General features: G+C 41.9%; 2 protein-coding genes across 2 annotated transcripts in view; one reads left to right on the top strand and one right to left on the bottom strand.

Annotated features, from left to right (window-relative positions):
* ERMARD (ER membrane associated RNA degradation) overlaps nucleotides 1–14,253 on the bottom strand; it is a 44,651-nt gene extending 30,398 nt beyond the window's left edge. Inside the window, exon 1 of the mRNA XM_070377080.1 lies at nucleotides 13,976–14,253. The gene's annotated coding sequence lies outside the window, so the exon portion shown is untranslated. The remainder of the gene's footprint in view (nucleotides 1–13,975) is intronic.
* DYNLT2 (dynein light chain Tctex-type 2) lies at nucleotides 27–24,112 on the top strand. The gene is made up of 4 exons (XM_005909327.2): nucleotides 27–275; nucleotides 17,497–17,703; nucleotides 22,270–22,428; nucleotides 23,638–24,112. The coding sequence occupies exons 1-4, from the start codon at nucleotides 168–170 to the stop codon at nucleotides 23,746–23,748; spliced, it is 585 nt and encodes a 194-aa protein (XP_005909389.1). The 5' UTR covers nucleotides 27–167; the 3' UTR covers nucleotides 23,749–24,112.
* Nucleotides 24,113–24,436: the final 324 nt, after the last annotated feature.

The raw sequence follows: 24,436 nt of genomic DNA, 5'->3' as shown, positions 1-24,436 counted from the left end.
ATGACTTCCGGCTTCCCGCCGCGACGCCGAGGGATGACGCGCGCACGCCACGCCCCCTCCCTGAGGCGCATTTCCGGCTGGCGCGACGCACGCGCGAGGCAGGCACTCGCGCGGAAAGCGGCGGAGGCGTTGGGGCGGAGGTTAAGGCGGCTCGGAGTGCCGGCGCGATGGAGAAGCTCGGTCGGGGCGCGAAGGCGCCCTCCATGCCGACCCCTCAGCAGCCGCCGGTGACGCCTCGCAAAGAGAGGAGGCCTAGCATGTTCGAGAAGGAGGCAGTGAGTGCGAAGACGGGGCACGGGCCGCCCTCTGGGCTGCAGGACTCTCCCGCCTTTGTGGTGTAGACCGTGGAGCACTGCGTGGACCGAAACAGCTGTTTCAGTTCTCTTCAAATTTACTCAGCTCAGGTTTCCCGAGAGGAACTTTTTCCAGAAATGCGTAATTTTAGTGTGTTTAATGTCATTACTCAAACCAGAGGGCAGATTTACTAACCAGAAGCCAGTGTATGTGTGCCTTAAAACAAGAATATTTGAATATACTAAGCAGAACAATGAGATGTTTTGAGTTTTTGTTAACAGCAACAGTCTCAGTATTTGAAGAATATAAAAAAGAGAGTGTTAAATTGAAAGTAATTCTGCACATTAACTTACTATCTGATATTAATGGATAATGTCATTCAGTTTTATTGGGGATATAGCACCAGATTTCTATGTGACCATGATCTGGAAACCATTAGTGGTCAATACTCCATATTTTATTGAGACTTTTAAGAGGGAAAATAATTTATCCAAGGGTATAGAATTGTAGTAATTAGAGCTGGGACTTCTGGTCCACTTGTTTGTAACTCTTCATACCTACTTAATGGGACCCATAATCAACAGGATGGAGGAGAGAGAATTTTTGAAGATCTTGATTCCCTCCACACCCGCACCCCCCAAAAAGTCTTGGTAACATTTCAGGTTCTAATGACTGCTCTTTGCTGTCTCCGTTTTAGAGGAAAGAGAAACAAAAGGAGAATAAGGGCATGTTCACAGAACTGAGAGCACAGCAAGGCTGACTGCTTAATGTGTTGGACTTAAAACTCATGCTTCCAGAAACCATACTGTATATAAGTCTGAGTAACCATAGGTCACCTACAGTAGTGAAAAGTATTTCTATTTTGAACTGCCGTTTATAAACTTACTGTCTACTAAAGATCTGAAGTCTTGAAAAGTAAGTTTGAATCCAAAAGGAGGGGACGACAGACAGGTACATTTGGCGTACTGCCGGGGTCCAGCCCCGGCTGATGCAGGGTATTCGAAGGGGAGACGGCTTAGGCGACTATTTAAATATGCATCAAAGATATAAAGAGTAATAGAATGAGGATAGCTCAGTAGGAAAATTCAGTGGAGAAAAGAGGCTGAGTATCTTGGTTTACGCGGGAGACCAATAAAACTTCAAGACAAGAAGCTTGCACCACTTACGTAGGCCGCACACGTCCTTCCGTTCTCCCGAAGGAGAGGAGACACTGAGGCCTCCCCGGTCGGATCTTAGAAGCCCAGGCATAATTAGTAAGCATGGCGGGTTCCACGCTCCAGATGGAGACTCAGCCAGAGTGAGAGAGAGAGAGAGAGACATGGGGAGACCAGTCTTTCGAGGAACTGATCCCAAGTCTTTATTTTCCAGAGTCTGTTTTTGTACACTGAGATGTTATACAAAAGTCACGTGGGGACAGCAGTCCTGATTTTTATTAAAGTCAGGTGCTTCATACAAATGTATACAGAGGTCTTAGGGGTGTTACATCATCTTCTGGCCAGGGGGGCCTGCTGACAATTTATGACCCTCTCCTTGTGACAGTGGTCAGTCAACCAGAACACTTTTTTCTCCAAGGGTGATTATTCTTAAAACAGACGCCACCCAAATAAAGTTACATTCCTATAGGGTGAGGGTATAGTGGGTTTTAGTTAAGGAAAGAATTTACTTAGCCTAAGGTCTAACGTGATTAATATCAAAGGTTAATACTTATTTCTTCTATATATTCATTAATGTGTGTAAGGGCAGGGGATGTGGAGACTTAGCAACAAACATTGGCTCAACAAATGAAAAACCCTTCAATACAATTTTTAATCAGCCCATTATACTTATAGTTTCTAACTTTTCTAAGGAAACTGTTTTTAGAAGGTTTAAAGCATCTCGTGCCTCTCACGGTTGGGAGGCTGTGAGCAGTCACATGTGGCCGGACAAGCCCGTCAGGCAGGCTAGAGAACCTTCAGAGGAGTTTGTAGGTTGAAACACTCCTATCATGCCCAGGAATTATTATTAACTGGAGCTCTAAGTTAACTCCTTCTCCGAAAGAGGTGGTGGGAGACAGCCCCCGTAAAGTCAGAGGCGTAGGTGAGAGCACAAAGTAGTAAAGTAGGCAGGCTCTGGTTATGGGGTTAGATGCTCGAGGATTTCCAGGGGGACTCCTGAGGCTGGATCCCGCCTTTGCGTATGTCGAGCCTCCTTCCTCATGACCTTTGCCATGGGCGGAGTACCTCACACTGGCCCCCAACAGTGTACAAGCCAGAATCGGGAAAGGGGGACATGGACAAGGCAGTTATTTCTTATTTGATAATGAATGTGATTAATTATAGTTGTCTCTAAAGTCTGAGCTTTTACAGGTCAGAAATTTGAAATGAGGGATAAATGGAAAGAGACTCAGACTTCACAAATGCTCATTAAGTGTGCCTGAGGACAATGAGTTACTAATTGTCATTCCTAACTTTTAGGTAGCTGATGACTCTCATGATCCTGAGCACAAAAATTAGGACACACAATTTAATCATTAAGTATCTTTTCTCTCTCCTGTGCCCATTTATTTTCTTTCATAGTAGCATCTCAGTTTTCCTTTGGAGAATGAACTCATTCCCCATTAAATAGAGTTTTGGTGGGACTGTCAATCACCCTCCTTAACTTTATCCGTACGATGAGACCAAAACTAGGCTGATTAGATGAACTCTCCCTGGAATAATTCAGGAAAATGATCGAGATTAAATTGAAGTGGCATACTGAAGCGCCTTAAGTGCCTGGTTCTTCAGCCTTTTCTTCCATTCTCTGAGCTACGTCATGTCTTTCCAATTAGTTATGTACGTGGTCAACAAGAATCAGTTCCTGTTGCTTGCAACCAACAATTCCAAAACCTTAAATTACTGATAATTGAAAACTTGATTAGTCTCACTTGTCTACATACGTTTGAAAATCTAATGTAAAATAAACTGAGTGGAATCAACAGCAGATTTGACACTGCAGAACAGTATTAGTGAATTAGAGATGGCAGTAGGAAACCAAAAAAAAAAAAAAAATTAGACATCAGTGATCTATGGGAAAATTTGAGGCAAAACTTCTATTATCTTTGGAGTCCTTGGTGAGGAGAGGGGACTAATTGACCAAGACTTCAGAGAAAACTCAAGTAAATAAACTTAGAAATTAAAAGAGAACAAATTAACATTGATATAACAAATACAAAAGATCATAAGAAATCACTGTGCCAATTATTTGGGCAACCTAGAAGAAATGGATAAATTCCTAGTAACATACAGCCTTCCAAGACTGAATCATGAAGAAAGAGAAAATCTGAATTCACAGATTGATTACTAGTGAGGAGATGGAATCAGTAATCAAAACCCTCCCTAAAACAAAACACTAGGACCAGATGGCCTCACTGGTGGGGTCTGCGGAATAGTAAAAGAATTAATGCCAGTCCTTATCAAACTCTTCCAAAAAATAGAGAAAGGAATACTTGCAAACTAATTTTCAAGGCCAGCATTACCCTAATACACAACCAGCCAAGTTTACAATAAGAAAATTATAGGCCAGTGTTCCTGATGAACATAGATAGAAAAATCCCCAATAAAATACTTGCAAACTGAATCCAACAGTTATTAAAAAAAATAATATATGAGTATCTTTATGAGTATGCTGTTAGCTATGGGCCTTTGATGTAGAGATAGAGCCTTTATTATGCTGAGGTACATCCCCTATATAACCACTTTGTTGAGAGTTTTTTTCTTTAATCAGAAATGGGCACTAATTTTTGTCAAAGCTTTTTCTGTATCATATTGCTTACTTTGCAGATGTTGAGCCATCCTTCAGTCAGTTCAGTCGCTCAGTCCTGTCCGACTCTTATAACTCCATGGACCGCAGCACTCCAGGCTTCTTGTCCATCACCAACTCCTGGAGCTTGCTCACATGTCCATCAAGTTGGACAACCAACCATCTCATCCTCTGTCATCCCCTTCTCCTGCCTTCAATCTTTCCCAGCATCACGTTCTTTCCCAGTGAGTCAGTTCTTTGCCTCAGGTGGCCAAAGTATTAGAGCTTTCAGTTCAGTTCAGTCGCTCAGTTGTGTCCGACTCTGCAACACCATGAACTGCAGTGCGCCAGGCCGCCCTGTCCATCACCAACTCCGGAAATCCACCCAAACCCATGTCCACTGAGTCAGTGATGCCGTCCAACCATTTCATCCTCTGTTGTCCCCTTCTCCTGCCCTCAATATTTCCCAGCATCAGGGTCTTTTCAAATGAGTCAGCTCTTCGCTTCAGGTGGCCAAAGTATTGTAATTTCAGCTTCAACATCAGTTCTTCCAATGAACACCCAGAACTGATATCCTTTGGGATGGACTGGTTTGATCTTGCAGTCCAAGGGATTCTCAAGAGTCTTCTCCAACACCACAGTTCAAAAGCATCAATTTTTCAGTGCTCAGCTCTCTCTATAGTCCAACTCTCACATCCATACATGACCACTGGAAAAACCATAGCCTTGATTAGACAGACCTTTGTTGACAAAGTAATGTCTCTGCTTTTTAATATGCTGTCAAGGGAGGGGGGAGGGAGGGGGTGCAGGATTGGGAACACGTGTACACCCGTGGCGGATTCATGTTGATGTACAGCAAAACCAATACAATATTGTAATTAGCCTCCAATTAAATAAGTTTAAAAAAAATATGCAATCTAGGTTGGTCATAACTTTAGTTTAAAGGAGTAAGTGTCTTTTAATTAGACCTTTAGCTTCAGCATCAGTTCTAAAGAATATTCAGGACTGATTTTCTTTAGGATTGACTGATTTGAACTCCTTGCAGTCCAAGGGACTCAAGTCTTCTTCAACACCACGGTTTAAAAGCATCAATTCTTCACTGCTCAGCTTTCTTTATGGTCCAGTTCTCACATCCATACATGACTACTGGGAAAACCATAGCTTTGACTAGAGGGACCTTTGTTGGCAAAGTAATGTCTTTGCTTTTTAATATGATATCTAGGTTTGTTTTCTTGCAAGGAGCAAGCATCTTTTAATTTCATGGCTGCAGTCACCATCTGCAGTGATTTTGGAGCCCACGAAAATAAAGTCTGTCACTGTTTCCATTGTTTCTCTATCTATTTGCTGTGAAAAGCATCACTACAAACAAAGCTAGTGGAGGGGATAGAATCCCAGTTGAGCTATTCCAAATCCTGAAAGATGATGCTGTGAAAGTGCTGCACTCAATATGCCAGCAAATTTGGAAAACTCAGCAGTGGCCACAGGACTGGAAAAGGTCAGTTTTCATTCCAATCCCAAAGAAAGGCAATGCCAAAGAATGCTCAAACTACCGCACAATTGCACTCATCTCACACACTAGTAAAGTAATGCTCAAAATTCTCCAAGCCAGGCTTTAGCAATACATGAACCGTGAACTTCCTGATGTTTAAGCTGGTTTTAGAAAAGGCAGAGGAACCAGAGATCAAATTGCCAACATCCGCTGGATCATGGAAAAAGCAAGAGAGTTCCAGAAAAACATCTATTTCTGCTTTATTGATTATGCCAAAGCCTTTGTGTGGATCACAATAAACTGTGGAAAATTCTGAAAGAAATGGGCATACCAGACCACGTGACCTGCCTCTTGAGAAATTTGTATGCAGGTCAGGAGGCAACAGTTAGAACTGGACATGGAACAACAGACTGGTTCCAAATAGGAAAAGGAGGATGTCAAGGCTGTATATTGTCACCCTGTTTAACTTATATGCAGAGTACTTCATGAGAAATGCTGGACTGGAAGAAACACAAGCTGGAATCAAGATTGCTGGGAGAAATATCAATAACCTCAGATATGCAGATGATACCACCCTTATGGCAGAAAGTGAAGAGGAACTCAAAAGCCTCTTGATGAAAGTGAAAGTGGAGAGTGAAAAAGTTGCCTTAAAGCTCAACATTCAGAAAACGAAGATCATAGCATCTGGTCCCATCACTTCATGGGAAATAGATGGGGAAACAGTGGAAACAGTGTCAGACTTTATTTTGGGGGGCTCCAAAATTACTGCAGATGGTGACTGCAGCCATGAAATTAAAAGACGCTTACTCCTTGGAAGGAAAGTTATGACCAACCTAGATAGCATGTTCAAAAGCAGAGACATTACTTTGCCAACAAAGGTTCGTCTAGTTAAGGCTATGGTTTTTCCAGTGGTCATGTAAGGATGTGAGAGTTGGACTGTGAAGAAGGCTGAGCGCCGAAGAATTGATGCTTTTGAACTGTGGTGTTGGAGAAGACTCTTGAGAGTCCCTTGGTCTGCAGGGAGATCCAGCCAGTCCATTCTGAAGGAGATCAGCCCCAGGATTTCTTTGGAAGGAATGATGCTAAAGCTGAAACTCCAGTACTTTGGCCACCTCGTTGGGGATTTTTCTCCCCGGGACTTGGAAGCTGAAAGAAGATGAACCTGAAAGAAGGACACTTGGACAGTCTCTGGCAAGGACTGGCAAGTTTATTTCTGCAGTCAAGCTTTTTTATAGAAGCAGGAACAAAGAGCTTAAAGTATATGGTCAGCAGAGTGCATACGGAGTTAACACATAATCAGTAAAAACATTTCAAGGACAGCGTGCTCTAAATGACTCATGGGCTTATTCCACAACCCGCTTTCACAAGTAACATCCCTATTAACTCTTGGCGCCGAGCATAACCAAAGGCAGGAGATGTTTTTCTGTCCGCAATGCAAAGCCAGGTATTTCTGGCCCTTCGCCATTTTCCCAAGGACTTTCTCCTTTTACGGCTATTTTGCACTACGCTTCCCAACATATCCTCCTTTTGTTTTCAAATTAAGCATGGCGGCTGCTAGTTGGACTCCATTGTGGGAGGCATGGAGTCTTGAGTAGACACTTCTGTATCCCATAATCAAGGACAAAAAGAGCAGAGTGATTAATACATATATAAAAATATTGCTTCCTGAAAGCCAAGTTCTAGGGTCTAGAGATGATAGGGTTTTGGTTAAAGTATCATAGAATTGAGTGCTATACAATTCCCTAGGTACCCTAACTTGAAAATTAGCAACTTGTTGTTTCAACAAATTGATGTCTAAACTTGAGTTATTTGTGAGATCCTGCAAATGCTCCTTAACCTTATTCCAAGGATATTCAGTGCTATTATAGGGCATGTTAGTCAGACAAAAAGAAGTAAAATTCCAGTGACAACGTATATGTGTTTGGAAAGCCAGTTGCTGCACTTGATCTCCTAAGTGGATACCCACAGTTTGTAACTCATTCATTCGTGTTTGTAACTGCTGATCTATTTGAGCTTGTCGAGTCCAAAGATCATGAGAGTCTTTGTGCCAAGCAGTGATAAAATCATGATTTTGTATAGAATTATGTAAAGCCATACCAGACAAAGTTCCTACAGTCACAATGGAGATAAGGCTTAAGATGCCTGCAATAATCCACCCAATGATGTGCTTAGATCGCCTAAGCCCAGTTTTCAACAATACAGAAAGAAATATAGAATCAGTCCAAGGCTCAATTAAGTTTATGGGAAGCCATAACTCAGATCTTTGTTTAACTAGCGCAATGCTAGCATTGTGATATGAAATGGTGTGATTAAGGCAGGTATACAATGCACATGCAGTACAATTGACAATTTTGGCTGATAAGTCAATATCAAAATGCCCTACAATAAACAAGTACGGAAGGTGAACACACGACTGAATATAGCCAGTACTATTGTATAGGAAGGTATAATTAGAAGGACGAAACACACCCATAGTCCCATAAACACTAGCAAAGTGCTCTAAGGCTGCTGGAATTTTCCAAATGTGCCATTGCTCTGGCCCCATAATGGGGACAACAATCCTGGGTCGTGGGGGTGATAAGCCCCCGTTATACCAATTCAGCAATATGTCCTTATCAGTCCAGAAACTTGTCTTAGATTTATGAAAGCCTCCAATGCTTTATCTATTAAACCAGGAGCAATTATGATGTTCCTCTTGCTCTTCAGTGTCTGCTCAGCCTGACGAGTCATGTTTTTTCACTTGAGCCCATGTCGGGTAAGGATTCAGACGATGGCGTTTCCTCATTGGCTCCTCCAGGGTCATTGATGAGACCCTTCGCGTCAACTTCATCACTTCCCAAGGGAGTCCAGTCTTGGGGTCCTTCTCAGTAGCGGACATGGCAAAGGGGAACCCAGATTTCCTCTCCATCTGCAATGACAAGACCATAACCCTTGCCTAGGAGTAGTAAGATTCCTGGCAACCACTGATTAAATTGCTTATACCATATTGGTGTATTGATTTCTAATTTGCTGTTTTTGTCTTCTGTAAAATGTCTATCTGCATGAGTGTCAGAATTATTTTTTGTTAAGTTTAGGTAAGATAATAGTAATTGAGGGTTCATGGGATAAGAAGTGTATCTCCTCTTCCATATTCCCCTTTCTGTTTTAATAAATGAGTTTTAGAGTGCGGTGGGCTCTTTTCAATAATGGCTTGACCCTGAGGATTATAGGGTATTCCTGTAATGTGTGTTATGCTCCATTCTGATAAAAATGAATGAAATGAATGCGAGGTGAATACAGGTCCATTGTTTGTTTTCAAGACAGAAGGAATCCCCATGATGGGGAAGGTGAGTAAGAGTGCGGAAATGGTGTGTTTGTTGGATTCTGAAGAGACAGGTACTGCCCAGATAAAGCCTGAAAATGTATCAAGTGAGACAAAAAGCAAAGAAAATTTTCTTAAGGAGCAGTGAGTGAAATCAGATTGCTAAAGGGAATTAGGTTGTTGCCCCCGGGGATTAACTCCTGAAATCGTAGTTTGTAAGCGCAGAGGGGTGCAGACATCACAGGTTTTAATAATATGTCGTGTTTCAGTGAGAGGAATAGGGTATTTAGAGTGCAATCTGTTAGCATTGGTATGAAGATTAGCATGTTCGTCATTGGCAGATGTAAAAATGGGAGCTATGAGCCTGTCAACAGCATCATTTTTTGCGACCAGAGGGCCAGGTAAACCTGAATGAGCACGTATATGTGCAATAAAGGAAGGTTCCGTACGTGAGCGAATTGAAGCCTGAGTCTGTGGAAAGAGAGTATATAATTCTTCATCTAGGTTGTATAAAAAGGCGCTAACAAAATCAGGAAAAAGGGAAGCAAGGTATTTGGAATCAGTATATACGTTGAAGGATAATGGTTGAAGTGACAAAAGAGCATATAAAGCATACAACTCAACTCTTTGTACTGAAGAATAGGTGTTGGATAATTTCTCTTTGATATCAGGGCCGACAATCCCTGCTGTGCCTTTCTTGTTGCCATCAATGAATAGGTGGGTGCATTGGAAATAGGCTGGGATGCAATGATATTAGTTACAATGAATTTAGTACATTGTAGAAAGTCCTGTAATTTTCTTTTTGGCAAATTAAATGAGATAACATTTTGAAAATCACTTAATTCCATTTGCATGGTCAGGTTATACTGTAAGGCAATTTGCAATTCCTGTTTTGTCAAGGGAATGTGTATTGCATATGGATCAAATCCAGTCAAAGTTTGTACATGGCTTCTTCCTGACAGAATTAAGTGCCCTATTTTCTCAGTATATGACACAATTTTTTTAGACTGTTTAGTGTGTAAATATACCCATTCTATTGGGCTATGTGGAGCTATAATTGCAGTGGGCAAATGTTCAGCAGGGAATATATATAAAGAAACTGGTTGATCATAATCTAGCCAAGTTGAAAAAGATTGTTGAATGCATTTCTCCACTAAGGCCAGTTCTTCTTTGGCCTCTTTTGTTAGTTGCCTAGGGCTATTAGGGTCAGGGGATCCCTCTAAAATTTTAAATAGATTTTGTAAGGCATAGGTGGGGATGCCAACAGATGCCGCAGCCAATTAATATCTCCTAGCAATTTTTGAAAATCATTCAGCGTGCGTAGAGAATGCACAGAAATTTGAGTTTTTTGAGGTTTGATTTTAGATTCTTCCATAACATGTCCTAAATAATTAAAGGGTTAAATTCAATTAAATAAATTGAATTTTATCTGGTGCTACAAGCAGGCCATGATTTTGAAAAGTAATAGTAACTTCATTATATAACTGTTGTAAACAGAGTTCAGATTCCATAGAGAGAGGTATATCATCCATATAATGAATTATAAACACAGTACGATACTTGTCTCTAATGGGTTGTAATAAAACAGATATGAGATATTGGCAAATGGTAGGGGAGTTCATCATTTCCTGAGGTAGCACCTTCCATTGGAATCTTTTAACAGGAGCCATGTGATTTATAGAAGGAACTCAAAAGGCAAAACGTTTTCTATCTTTAGGGTGCAAAGGTATAGTAAAAAAGCAGTTTTGTAAGTCAATGATAACTACAGACCATCCTTTGGTACCATAGAAGGGGAGAGCAATCCGGGTTGTAAGGGCCCCATAGGTGACATGGTATTACTAACATTTCTTAAGTCTATCAACATTCGCCATTTTCCTGATTTCTTTTTTATTACAAAAATGGGAATTCCATGGGGAAAACGAAGGTTCTATATGAGCTTTTTGTAATTGTTCATTTACTAATTGTGTAAGAGTTGCCAATTTTTCTTTAGTTAGGGGCCATTGAGGTGTCCATATTGGGGTATCAGATTCCCAATTGAGAGGCAGAGGTGTTAATTCAATGGCCCCCATTAAAAAGGTTCATTTAAAGAAATTGTGGCTTTCGTTTGTTCAAGAAAATCCCATCCCCATAAATTGATAGGGATATTAGTAATATATGGTTTAAGATAAGCTACAATTTGATCAGGGCCATACACTTGCAAATAGGATGCACTGACAAAAGTTTTTGTGGCATCAGCTTCACCCACTCCTAATAGTCTAGAAGGAGCCACAACCTTACCCCAATCAAGGGGCCATTCTGCAGCTCTAATGATTGAAGTGTTAGCTCAGGTATCTAACATGCCTGTGAAATTTTTTCCCCGTATGTGTAAAGTAAGCATGGGTTTCTGATGTTCCTTTAATAAGGTGGATAGTGCAGCAGTAAGGTTGGTACTGCCAAAGCCTCCTTGCTGAACTTTATCAGATGCCTTCATTGGTTTAACATATGGCAAAAATAATAATTGTGCGAAACGTTCCCCTTTTTGTAAGTATGCATTTCCCGTTTTCATAACATTTACCATAACATGTATTTCCCCTTCATAATCTTCATCCACAACACCAGTCAATACCACTAAACCTCTCACTGTGCAGCTACTACATCCCAAAATCAGTCCCATTGTCCTGAGTGGAATTGGGCCGTAATATTCAGTGGGAATTTTGTGGGGGTTGTATAATTCTATTAGTTCCATATCATAAGGACTAGGTGCAAGCACTCTTAGATGTAGCTGCTTGTAGCGTCATAACGTTAGGTCCTCCTTTTGTAGTGGGGCTAGAGAATGACCCCTTTATCAGTTTCCCTGTTGTTTTTGTTGTGCACTGGAGTTCAAGGTGTTTCCATCCTAATCAAATTTAGGATGACATTCATTCAGCCAGTGGAACCCCCTTTTACATCTTGGACATACTCCTGGGGGTCTCTTCTTATTAGAAGTAATATTATTTTTTCTGGCCTGTGTTGGCATGCAACATTGTTTTTTCATATGGCTGGGCTTCCCACAGTTAAAACATTTGGCATTAGCAGCTTTCTGAACATTAAAGATTTCCAGTGTTGCCAATTTTGCTCTATGGGACATAGATCCGATGTCCCTACATGCTTTCAAATATTCCATGAGAGCGCCAGTCTCTCGAATTGGTCTGAGCATGGATCAACATTCCTCATTAGCATTTTCAAAAGCAAGTTTTTTTTAAATAATATTTTGTAAAGTCACATCCTTAATAGATTTCTCAATTGCATCCTTTAATTTTCCTATAAATTGAGAATATTCCTCTTCATGTCCTTGAATAATCTTAACAAATGAACCATCAGAGTTGGTGCTATCAACCTTTGCTTATGCCCTGCAGGCAGTTTCTTTAATGAAATGTAACATCTGAGGGGTAATATTAGCTAATTGCACAATCATATCAGCCATGGCTCTTGTTCCAGTGAGCATATCATAGGTTAAACTGGCAGGGTTACCATGAGATTGCTTGTCAGTCATCAGCTGTTGGGCCTCATCATTAATCCGTATTTGCCATTGCAGTAATTGTTGAGGATTTAAAATCATCTTTGCTATTTGAAAAAAAAAATCATATGGCATCCAATGGCCAGCCCATCCTCCAAGAAATTCTATACAGTATGGAGAAGTAGGTCCATACAGAGTTCATGCTTTCTTAAAGCTAGACAACATGCCCAAATCTAGATTAGCCCAAGTATTTTGGCCTTGGGCAGGTTGATTAAATTGAATTGGGAAAGCGAAAGTGCAAGCAGTTATCTCCCGAGGAGGAGTGAAATGATTAGTATGAGCAAAGTTAGCAATTGCTGTTACAGGCGGAGCAGAAGGAAAAACCTCAGATTTGGGCTGTCCATTGAATGAAATGACTTCTGTTCTAAGTGGCTTCAGTTTTGACATGTCCTGTATATATATGTCTCTAAGTTGTTTTTCTAAGGATTGTGTCTGATTGAGCATAACATTCTTATATTTCAAAGCACCTTGCATATCTTGTTCCTTAAGCTCATATTCATGTAAAGATCGAATAGTTTTTACTTACAAATCAACGTTATGCCCTTCAATTTGTTCTATGATAGCCCGTATGAGTGACCATGTAACCCTTGCTGATATGCTCCCAAAATATTATTTTTAACCCTTTTCTATATGTCTAGATTGAGTGTCCCCTCTTCTGGGAACCATGAATTGTTCCAGTAAAATATGATAGCAGTTGTTCAACTGATCTCTTGAAACATTAACACCATTTTGTTTCAAAAAATGATGCATTATTGATGTTTTTTTTTCTAATTTTATTTTATTTTTAAACTTTACATAATTGTATTAGTTTTGCCAAATATCAAAATGAATCCGCCACAGGTATACATGTGTTCCCCATCCCGAACCCTCCTCCCTCCTCCCTCCCCATACCATTCCTCTGGGCCGTCCCAGTGCACCAGCCCCAAGCATCCAGCATCGTGCATCGAACCTGGACTGGCAACTCGTTTCCTACATGATATTTTACATGTTTCATTGCCATTCTCCCAAATCTTCCCACCCTCTCCCTCTCCCACAGAGTCCATAAGACTGTTCTATACATCAGTGTCTCTTTTGCTGTCTCGTACACAGGGTTATTGTTACCATCTTTCTAAATTCCATATATATGCGTTAGTATACTGTATTTATGTTTTTCCTTCTGGCTTACTTCACTCTGTATAATAGGCTCCAGTTAGACATTTCTCCAAAGAAGACATACAGATGGCTAACAAACACATGAAAAGATGCTCAACATCACTCATTATCAGAGAAATGCAAATCAAAACCACTATGAGGTACCATTTCACACCAGTCAGAATGGCTGCGATCCAAAAGTCTACAAATAATAAATGCTGGAGAGGGTGTGGAGAAAACGGAACCCTCTTACACTGTTGGTGGGAATGCAAACTAGTACAGCCACTATGGAGAACAGTGTGGAGATTCCTTAAAAAACTGGAAATAGAACTGCCTTATGATCCAGCAACCCCACTGCTGGGCATACACACTGAGGAAACCAGAAGGGAAAGAGACATGTGTACCCCAATGTTCATTGCATTATTGAAATGAAAGGAATTTTACTGCTATGTTGCCCCATCCTGCTTACCTTTTCTGCAGGGGCTCGTCGCTTTGTTCAGCCTTCCTCTCAAGTCCCTGTTCGGGCGCCACTTGTTGGGGATTTTTCTCCCCGGGACTTGGAAGCGATGAACCTGAAAGAAGGACACTTGGACAGTCTCTGGCAAGGACTGGCAAGTTTATTTCTGCAGTCAAGCTTTTTTATAGAAGCAGGAACAAAGAGCTTAAAGTATACGGTCAGCAGAGTGCATATGGAGTTAACACATAATCAGTAAAAACATTTCAAGGACAGCGTGCTCTAAATGACTCATGGGCTTATCCCACAACCTGCTTTCACAAGTAACATCCCTATTAACTCTTGGCGCCGAGCATAACCAAAGGCAGGAGATGTTTTTCTGTCCGCAGTGCAAGGCTGGGTATTTCTGGCCCTTCGCCATTTTTCCAAGGACTTTCTCCTTTTATGGCTATTTTGCACTATGCTTCCCAACACTCACGCGAAGAGTTGACTCATTGGAAAAGACTCTGATGCTGGGAGGGATTGGGGGCAGGAGGAGAAGGGGACGACAGAGGATGAAATGGCTGGATGGCATCACTGACTCGATGGACGTGAGTCTCAGTGAACTCCAGGAGTTGGTGATGGACAGGGAGGCCTGGTGTGCTGCAATTCATGGGGTTGCAAAGAGTCCGACACGACTGAGCAACTGATCTGATCTGATCTGATCTGATGAGACCGTGTGCCATGATCTTAGTTGTTTCAATGTTGAGTTTTAAGCCAGCTTTTCACTCTCCTCTTTCACTTTAATCAAGAGGCTCTTTAGTTCCTCTTAGCTTTCTGCCGTAAGGGTGGTGTCGTCTGCATATCTGAGGTTATTGCTGTTTCTTCCAGCAGTGTTGATTCCAGCCTGTATTTCATGCAGCCCAGTATTTTGCATGATGTGCTCTGCATGTAAGTTAAATAAGCAGGGTGATGAAGTGCAGCCTTAACATACTCCTTTCCTAGTTTTGAGCCAGTCTGTTGTTCTGTGTCCAGTTCTAACTGTTGCTTCTTGACCTGCATACAAATTTCTTAGGAGGCAGGTAAGGTGGTCTGGTATGTCGAAAATGTTCTAGTTTGTTGTGATTCACACATTCGAAGGCTTTAGCATAGTCAGTGAAGAAGACGTTTTCTGGAATTCTCTTGCTTTCTCAGTGATCCAGAGGATGTTGGCAATTTGATCTCTGGTTCCTCTGCCTTTTCTAAATCCAGCTTGAACATCTGGAAGTTCTTGGTTCACATACTGTTGAAGCCTAGCTTGGAGAATTTTGAGTGTTACTTTGCTAGTGTGTGAGATGAGTGCAGTTGTGCAGTAGTTTGAACATTCTTTGGCATTGCCTTTTTGACCTTTTCCAGTTCTGTGGCCACTGCTGAGTTTTCCAAAAGTGCTGGTATTTTGAATGCAGCACTTGAACAGCATTATCTTTTAGGTTTTGAAATAGTTCAGCTGGAATTCCATCACCTCCACTAGCTTTGTTCATAGTCATGAATCCTAAGGCCCACTTTGCACTCCAGGATGTCTGGCTCCAGGTGAGTTATCACATCATCGAGGTTATCTGAGCCATCCTTGCATTCCTGGAATAAACAGGCATCCCTGGAATAAATTCCATTCGCCTGTTCAAATCCTTCAGTGGTTCCTCATTGTTCTGGGAGTAAGTTTCAACTTCCCTTTCATATTCTACTTAGTCCTACATGATGCCTTTTAAACCTTATTCTATTACTACTATTTTCCCCACTCTAAATAATTCATACATGCCAAACACATGTTTATTCTCAGAAAATGTTAAGTACTTTGTCCTGCCTATTTCCTGTTCCTATTAGACATCAGCCCAAACTTTATTTCAGAAGAGACTTCTCCAATTATTCAGTCCAAATTAAACCCTCATGGTGAGTTTCTATCAAGTCATATTATTTTATTTGTGTAGCAATTACCACTATTTTGGAGAAGGAAATAGCAACCCAGTCCAGTATTCTTTCCTGGAAAATCTCAAGGACAGAGGATCCTGGCAGGCTACAGTCCATGGTGTTGCAAAGAGTCAGACATGACTGAATGACTTCACTTCCTTTTCCACTAGAAGGATAACTCCATGGATGCAGACTTTTATTATGAGTTAATACAAGTAAAACAATTCTGGTTGTTATAATGAAGTTCACCACTGTAACTTCAGACCATAGAGTACTTAACTGTGTGTGCATGCTAAGTCACTTCAGTTGTGTCTGACTCTTCCCAACCCAGGGGTTGAACCCACATCTCATGTTTCCTGCATCTGCAGGCAGGTTCTTTACCACTAGCGCCACCTGGGAAGCTCCCATTCCTAACTGAGGTAAAAGTGTTAATTGCTCAGTCGTGTCCAATTCTTTGTGACCCCATGGACTGGAGCCCACCAGACTCCTCTGTCCATGGGATTTCCCAGGCAAGAATATTGGAGTTGGTAGCCATTCCAGTAGATCTTCTCCAGGAGATCTTCCCATCCCAGGGATGGAACCCATGTTTCTTACATCTCCTGCATCGGCAGGCAGGTTCTTTACCATTAGTGCACCTGGGAACCCCATACTTAATCACGCTGCTGCTACTGCTAAGTCGCTTCAGTCGTGTCCGACTCTGTGCGACCCCATGGACTGCAGCCCACCAGGATCCCCCGTCCATGGGATTCTCCAGGCAAGAGTACTGGAGTGGGGTGCCATTGCCTTCTCCGTACTTAACCATAATAGCCACTAAATAAATAGTTCTTTAAGGCAGGTTGAATGTTATCAAATAAATGTTGAATGTCAAAAGCATGGAATGACATATATACCAAATATACCACTTTTGTTGTCTTTTCAATTAAAACTTAAGAGTAAACAAATGTATTATTTATTCAAAGATAAAATAATTAAAATTATAAGAAGGCAATAAAGGATAATATTTTCATAATGTCAGAGAGAAAAGTGAAAGTGAAGTTGCTCAGTCGTGTCTGACTCTTTGGGACCCCATGGACTGTAGCCTGCCAGGCTTCTCTGTCCATAGGATTTTCCCAGCAAGGGTATTGGAGTGGGTTGCCATTTCCTTCTCCAGGGGATCTTCCCAGCCCAGGAATTGAACCCGGGTCTCCCACATTGTAGGCAGACACTTTACCCGCTGAGCCACCAGGGAAGCCCCAGTGCCAGAGTAGGGAGCCTGAAAGGTTTTCCTTACGTAACTGTCTTTCAGCCACTCAGTTGCCCTCTCAAAGGCCACTCTTGTTTCTAGTTCTTCCGCGTCTTCCATGGATGTTCTAAACCTATGCATTCAAATTTGTGTTTGTGTGTTTTTGTGTTTATAGATAGATAGATGACACCTGTATATTTTTTCTCCTTGTTCAAGTTGATAGCCAGGCTTGACTCTAGGATTTCGCAACCACATAATCATAGATGTCTGTTGTAATGGATTTCCAAGCTTTGTGTCAGCCCTGTCCCACTGCCCCAGGGTCCTTAAAACTGAAATTTCATTATGGAATTTAAAAAATCATCTTTCTCTGTCCCTCTCCTTCTCCTTTCAGTATGCACAAATTTTAAGAGAAAGACTGAGAGAATCCGTTCATGACGTTCAGTATGTGGAGCCTCCATTTGGTGACTCGATTGCTGATCTAGGCACAGAATGGAAGACCGCCCTGGCAAAACTGAAGGTTCCCAATTCATACAGAATGGAGCCACGGAGAAAACCCCAGGCCCGCTCAGTGGAAGCGAAAGTCCAGCAGATGCTAAAGGTAGGTCGGTAGGCACACATGATAGCAATATCTTAATTTGGGGGATGTGACGAACCATGTTAAGATTTATGGCAGTATAGTTACTCTGACTGATTTTTTTTTGTAGCATTTGCCTCTGAAAGTACTTTGTAGTCATACTGAATACTCTTCATGTTGATGCTATGATTAAAGCTAAATCAAAAAGAATTTCTTTTGGTATTTCATTTAACAGTTCAGTTGCTCAGTCGTGTCTGACTCTTTGCGACCCCATGAATCATGATGTACTCTGCATAGAAGTTAAATAAGCAGGGTGACAATATACAGCCTTGACTTACTCTTTTCCCAATTTGGAACCAGTCTGTTGTTCCATGTCCAATTCTAACTGTTGCTTCTTGACCTGCATACAGATTTCTCAGAAGGCAGGTTGGGTGGTCTGGTATTCCCATATCTTGAAGAATTTTCTGCAGTTTGTTGTGATCCACACAGTCAAAGGCTTTAGGATAATCAATGAAGCAGAAGCAGATGTTTTTCTGGAATTCTCTTGTTTTTTCAATGATCCAACAGTTCAGTTCAGTTCAGTCGCTCAGTTGTCTCTGACTCTTGGTGACCCCATGAATCGCAGCACTCCAGGCCTCCCTGTCCATTACCAGCTCCCAGAGTTCACCCAAACTTAGGTCCATTGAGTTGGTGATGCCATCAAGCCATCTCATCCTCTGTCATCCCCTTCTCCTCCTGCCCCCAATCCCTCCCAGCATCAGAGTCTTTTCCAATGAGTCAACTCTTCGCATAGGGGGCCAAAGTATTGGAGTTTCAGCTTTAGCATCAGTCCTTCTAAAGAATACCCAGGACTGATCTCCTTTAGAATAGACTGGTTGGATCTCCTTGCAGTCCAAGGGACTCTCAAGAGCCTTCTCCAACACCACAGTTCAAAAGCATCAATTCTTCCGGGCTCAGCTTTCTTCACAGTCCAACTTTCACATCCATACATGACCACTGGAAAAACCATAGCCTTGACTAGATGGACCTTTGTTGGCAAAGTAATGTCTCTGCTTTTGAATATGCTATCTAGGTTGGTCATAACTTTCCTTCCAAGGAGTAAGCATCTTTTAATTTCATGGCTGCAATCACCATCTGCAGTGATTTTGGAGCCCAGAAAAATAAAGTCTGATACTGTTTCCACTGTTTCCCCATCTATTTCCCATGAAGTGATGGGACCAGATGCCATGATCTTTGTTTTCTGAATGCTGAGCTTTAAGCCAACTTTTTCAGTCTCCTCTTTCACTTTCGTCGAGAGGCTTTTTAGTTCCTCTTCACTTTCTGCCATAAGGGTGGTGTCATCTGCATATTTGAGGTTATTGATATTTCTTGATTCCAGCTTGTGCTTCTTCCAGCCCAGCGTTTCTCATGATGTACTCTGCATCTAAGTTAAATAAGCAGGGTGATAATATACAGCCTTGACGTACTCCTTTTCCTATTTGGAACCAGTCTGTTGTTCCATGTCCAGTTCTAACTGTTGCTTCCTGACCTGCATACAGGTTTCTTAAGAGGCAGGTCAGGTGGTCTGGTATTCCCATCTCTTTCAGAATTTTCCACAGTTTATTGTGATCCACACAGTCAAAGGCTTTGGCATAATCAATAAAGCAGAAATAGATGATTTTCTGGAACTCTCTTGCTTTTTTGATGATCCATCAGATGTTGGCAATTTGATCTCTGGTTCCTCTGCCTTTTCTAAACCCAGCTTGAACATCAGGAAGTTCACGGTTCACATATTGCTGAAGCCTGGCTTGGAGAATTTTGAGCATTACTTTACTAGGTGTGAGATGAGTGCAATTGTGCGGTAGTTTGAGCATTCTTTGGCATTGCCCTTCTTTGGGATTGGAATGAAAACTGACCTTTTCTGGTCCTGTGGCCACTGCTGAGTTTTCCAGATTTGCTGGCATATTGAGTGCAGTACTTGAACAGCATCATCTTTCAGGATTTGAAATAGCTCAACTGGAATTCCATCGCCTCCACTAACTTTGTTCATAGTGATGCTTCCTAGGGCCCACTTGACTTCACATTCCAGGATGTCTGGCTCTAGGTGAGTCATCACACCATTGTGATTATCCATAAATTATTTATCTTTCAGGTTCCGTGTTTCTCCCATATATGAAGGAATGAGTGAAAAATAAAACCCATATTGAATATGTGCAAAAACCTGATTCATGACTACACTAAACATCCTAAGAATAGGAAATCCCCAACTTTTGTGTGGATTTTCTTCTTCATTAAACAAGGTGGAATCTGAAGTTCATTTAAGACAGTTGTTTGAAACTCAGACACATGTTTTCAGGCTAGTCCAACAAAGCTTCTTCAATTTTACAGTTGATACTGTAATACCAATATTAATTATACTAGTGTTTGTGTCTGAAGGCTACATTGTTCAGATGGAAAGAATCCCCTTCACCATCTTTCCTAATAAAGGGCCAAATTAAAAACTTTCAAATTTCAGAATGTTTGTTTAAGGGGCCACCTTTTTGAATCCCCTTTTCACCTTTGGGCATCAGGCACCCAGGAGATTTCTGACGGCCAGGTTCCCACCGTGGGATTCTACCCTGCCTAACCCCCCTCCAAGGGTACTCCTTGTTTAACATTACCTCCCCCGCCTCAAATGTGCAAATGAATTCCCTTAGTAATAACTGATGTAAGCTAGCTGTTGGGAAGAAGGCGTGCATTTAACTTCTTTTGTGTATATAATATAACGTGTGCTCGTGTGCTTAATTGCTTAGTCATGTCCAGCTGTTTGCAACCCCATGGACTATAGCTCGTCAGGCTCCTCTGTGGGATTCTCCAGGCAAGAATACTGCAGTGGGTTGCCATTTCCTTGATTTACATCCCCTTAACTGTATCAGAATTAATTCTTAAATGAATATGTTAATACAGAAGAATATTTAGGAAACCCATTTCCCCCACCTCCCTCTACCACCATAGACATAGATACATTTCTAAACTGAAGTAATAATAACCAGATAATATTCAGAAACTATATTATCGCTCATAACTTGGAAATAAATTCAACTCAATACAGTAAAATAATTATTAACCCTGTGGCCTAACAGCAGGCATTTTGGTGTGTCTCTCACTTGGCCCAACAACACTGACTGAGTTCAAGTTTATTTGGTATAGCAGAATTTCATGTTGTGCTTACATGTGATCATTTACGGAACTGCATTGAGCAGAAGGGGCTTGGAACAGCTTATTGGATATGTAGGGGGAAGGCTGTGGTCACAAAGAGGCTAGGGATTTTCTTTTGTGTTTAGGGGACATTATCACCATTCTAGACACAGAAATAATATACACTGCTGGAGCTTGTAGGTATCTTCCTATAGCAACTATTCATTAATTGTTAAAATGGAACATGTATGTATTAATAGAGAAAGCCTGGGACCTCTTAGGCAAACTGAGAAGAGAATGGATGTTGCTAAGTGTCCAAAAGATTGAGCTAAATGCCTGAGGGAACTAAATGCTTCTAGACCCAGTTCAGATCCAAAAGCCTTCTAGAAGGGAAGCACAACCAAAAAATGGGTAATTTATTTGGTTTTATTTGCCTGTAAAATTAGCAGGTAGGCATCCATTTATCGTTAGAACCTAGAACATTGGTTAGTTTGTCATTGGTCTCAGTCAATTAATCAAAGGCAGGTGCCACCTGCTCACCAGCTGGTCCAAGTCTGCTTGTGGTTTGTAGAAAAATGCAGAGCTTCATGGCCCACATCTGTCTCCCCACTCCCAGCTATACATTAGTTTACTGACAAACATGATGAGCAGTCTTTGACTTCCATATTACTCATCTGGAGGTCACAGAAAAAAGCAGTACAGTGAGCAGCCATAGGGACAGGATTAGAAAGAAGTGGCCTTTAACTGAGGGAGACAAGAAGACAGGGATAGGGAGTTCGTGGAGGTCCAGTGGTTAAGACTCCATGCTCCTAGTGCAGGGGGTGTGAGTTCAGTTCCTGGTAAGGGAGCTAAGATTCCACAGGCCGAGTGGCAAAAAAACACCTTGTGTCTCCCTAATAAATGTTTGGCAGAGTAACCTAGTAAAGGAAAACTTAAGGATTGCTGCTGCTGTTGCTAAGTCGCGTCAGTCGTGTCGGACTCTGTGCGACCCCACAGACAGCAGCCCACCAGGCTCCACCGTCCCTGGGATTCTCCAGGCAAGAACACTGGAGTGGGTCGCCATTTCCTTCTCCAATGCATGAGAGTGAAAGTGAAGTCTCTCAGTCCTGTCTGACTCTTAGCGACCCCATGGACTGCAGCCCACCAGGCTCCTCCATCCATGGGATTTTCCAGGCAAGAGTACTGGAGTGGGGTGCCATTGCCTTCTCCTAAGGATGGCTAATGAAGAGCAATTGAACATAATTTTAAAACCAAATCAAATTTTTTTCAAAATTGTTATTGAAATAAATTGGTAAGCATATCAATCATTTAATATCATTTGGTTAGAGATATGTGTATGTTTCCAAAAGCTGCGTATATTAATTAGACACATTTTCTACTTCAATTTTTGTTTAAAATTTGAAAATTAAAATATCTTTCTTAATTTTTTTAAAGGAAAGTCTTCAAGATGTCAAATATGACGACAAAGTCTTTTCTCATTTGTCACTTGAATTAGCAGACCGCATATTGTCATCAGTCAAAGAATTTGGATACCACCGTTATAAGTTCATTATAAAAGTATTATTTATTCAAAAGACAGGTCAGGCAATCAATGTAAGTACCTCCACGTGGGAGCATGGTGGGAGGACTTGGCCCAGGGAAGGCTGCTGCCCACAGGACAGTCACCAGGCTCCCAGGGAGGAGAGAATTCTACCGCATCCACCTGCACACTTAGGGAATGGGGAGCTTCCAGGTGGACAGGTGGCCCCTTGGGGTGGTCTGGAGAAGGGGAGGTCATCCTCTGATGCCTAAACAACAAGAAGGAACCAGCCGTGCTAAAGATCAGGCAGCAAGTCCCAGCAGAGAAAACATGGAGTGCAAAGACAACACGGACTTGACTGATAACCAGAGAGACTGGGGTGTATTTAGGCAGCCCCACCCCAGAAGTGAGCAGCTTGTGACACCAGTCACGTGCTTGCTTATTGTCCTGTGGGTCAGCTCAGTCTGGATGGGCTGGGTGGACTTTCTTCTGGCCTCACCAGAGGAAAGTGGTGCAGTTTCAGCCATCTGGTGATGCAGCTGGCCCAGAGGTCCCAGACAGCCTTGCTCACAGTCGTGACCGTTGGTTCCCCTGCACAGAAGCCATCGTCCTCCAGAGGAGGAATGGTGTCCTTACACAGGGCTCCTCGCAGCATTCCAGAGGTGAGAGCAGAAGACTTCCTAAGGCCTCTCTTGGAAGCTGCACAGCATCGCATTATTTTGCTCAGGGCAAGTCCCAAGGTCAGTTCATATTCATGGGGTGGAAAAGCAGACTCAACCTCCTGAGGGGAGAAGCTCACCACAGAAAAATCAGATTTTGTGTGGCTTCGTACATGAAGCAAAAGAGTTAGGATTTCTCTAACAGCCTGCTTATAGGATCAGTACCATTTCTTCATTTCAAGACAAGACCCTAACAAACTTTTGGTTGAAGATCTTCGGTAGAAAGGATAATGCCTGACTATGGAGTGTGACAGCATGGTACTGCACGCAGAACCCCTAGACTTGAGTCACAGAGCGCCTCCTCTTCTGCCCCGGGACACACACTGCTAAGGTGGTCTCTCTGTGTTAGACAACTTACCCTCTCCAATAAAGAGAAGATGGGCCCAGGAAGCATCACTATTAAGTCTTATCAGCAAAGGGAAAATTGGACAAACTACTTTTAAAATAAAACTTCCTAAGATAGTGAGTGATGCAACTTCTGAAGAAACCAAACTTGTATAGATTAAAGAATCACTTTTTAACATGTTTGATCTGAAATGGGCCTTCTGAACATTTCTGTCCTAGATTGCCAGCAGATGGATCTGGGATGTGGCGTGGGACAGCTGGGTTTCCGCGAAGCATGAGACGGAAACTTATGTGGCGTTGGTCTTAGTATTCGCTCTCTACTGTGAATAGCTTGTTCCATGGACCAAAGAGTGTTTACTTCTAAACTTTCCTAAAATACATGAAAATTTATAGACTTGTGAACTTCATGGTAGTTTTGATTAACTATATTCTTGTATCTCCAATTGAAGCTTCTTAATTGTATTCTTTTAACAACAAACAAGTAAAAGCTGGATTTTTACCTTTATACTTACTAGTTATCATATTTATTAACATTGTATTACCTCAAAGTGGAGAAGGCAATGGCACCCCACTCCAGTACTCTTGCCTGGAAAATCCCACGGACGGAGGAGCCTGGTGGGCTGCAGTCCATGGGGTCGCTAAGAGTCAGACACGACTGAGCGACTTCACTTTCACTTTTCACTTTCATGCACTGGAGAAGGAAATGGCAACCCACTCCAGTGTTCTTGCCTGGAGAATCCCAGGGACTGGGGAGCCTGGTGGGCTGCTGTCTATGGGGTCACACAGAGTCAGACATGACTGACGCGACTTAGCAGCAGCAGCAGCAACCCCAAAGTATAAGAAGTATATGCATATTCCTTTTTCATATATACGAATATTTATAGTGGATTATGGAGAAATTATCACTCTTGTTTTGTTGTTGTTCAGTCACTCAATCGTGTCTGACTCTTTGCGACCCCATGGGCTGCGTACGCCAGGCCTCCTGTATCTTCACCGTCTCCTGGAGTTTGCTCAGACT

The sequence above is a fragment of the Bos mutus genome, chromosome 9, assembly GCF_027580195.1.
Source record: "Bos mutus isolate GX-2022 chromosome 9, NWIPB_WYAK_1.1, whole genome shotgun sequence".
In the NCBI taxonomy this organism is placed as follows: domain Eukaryota; kingdom Metazoa; phylum Chordata; class Mammalia; order Artiodactyla; family Bovidae; genus Bos; species Bos mutus.
This window is presented reverse-complemented; position numbering and strand designations above follow the sequence as displayed.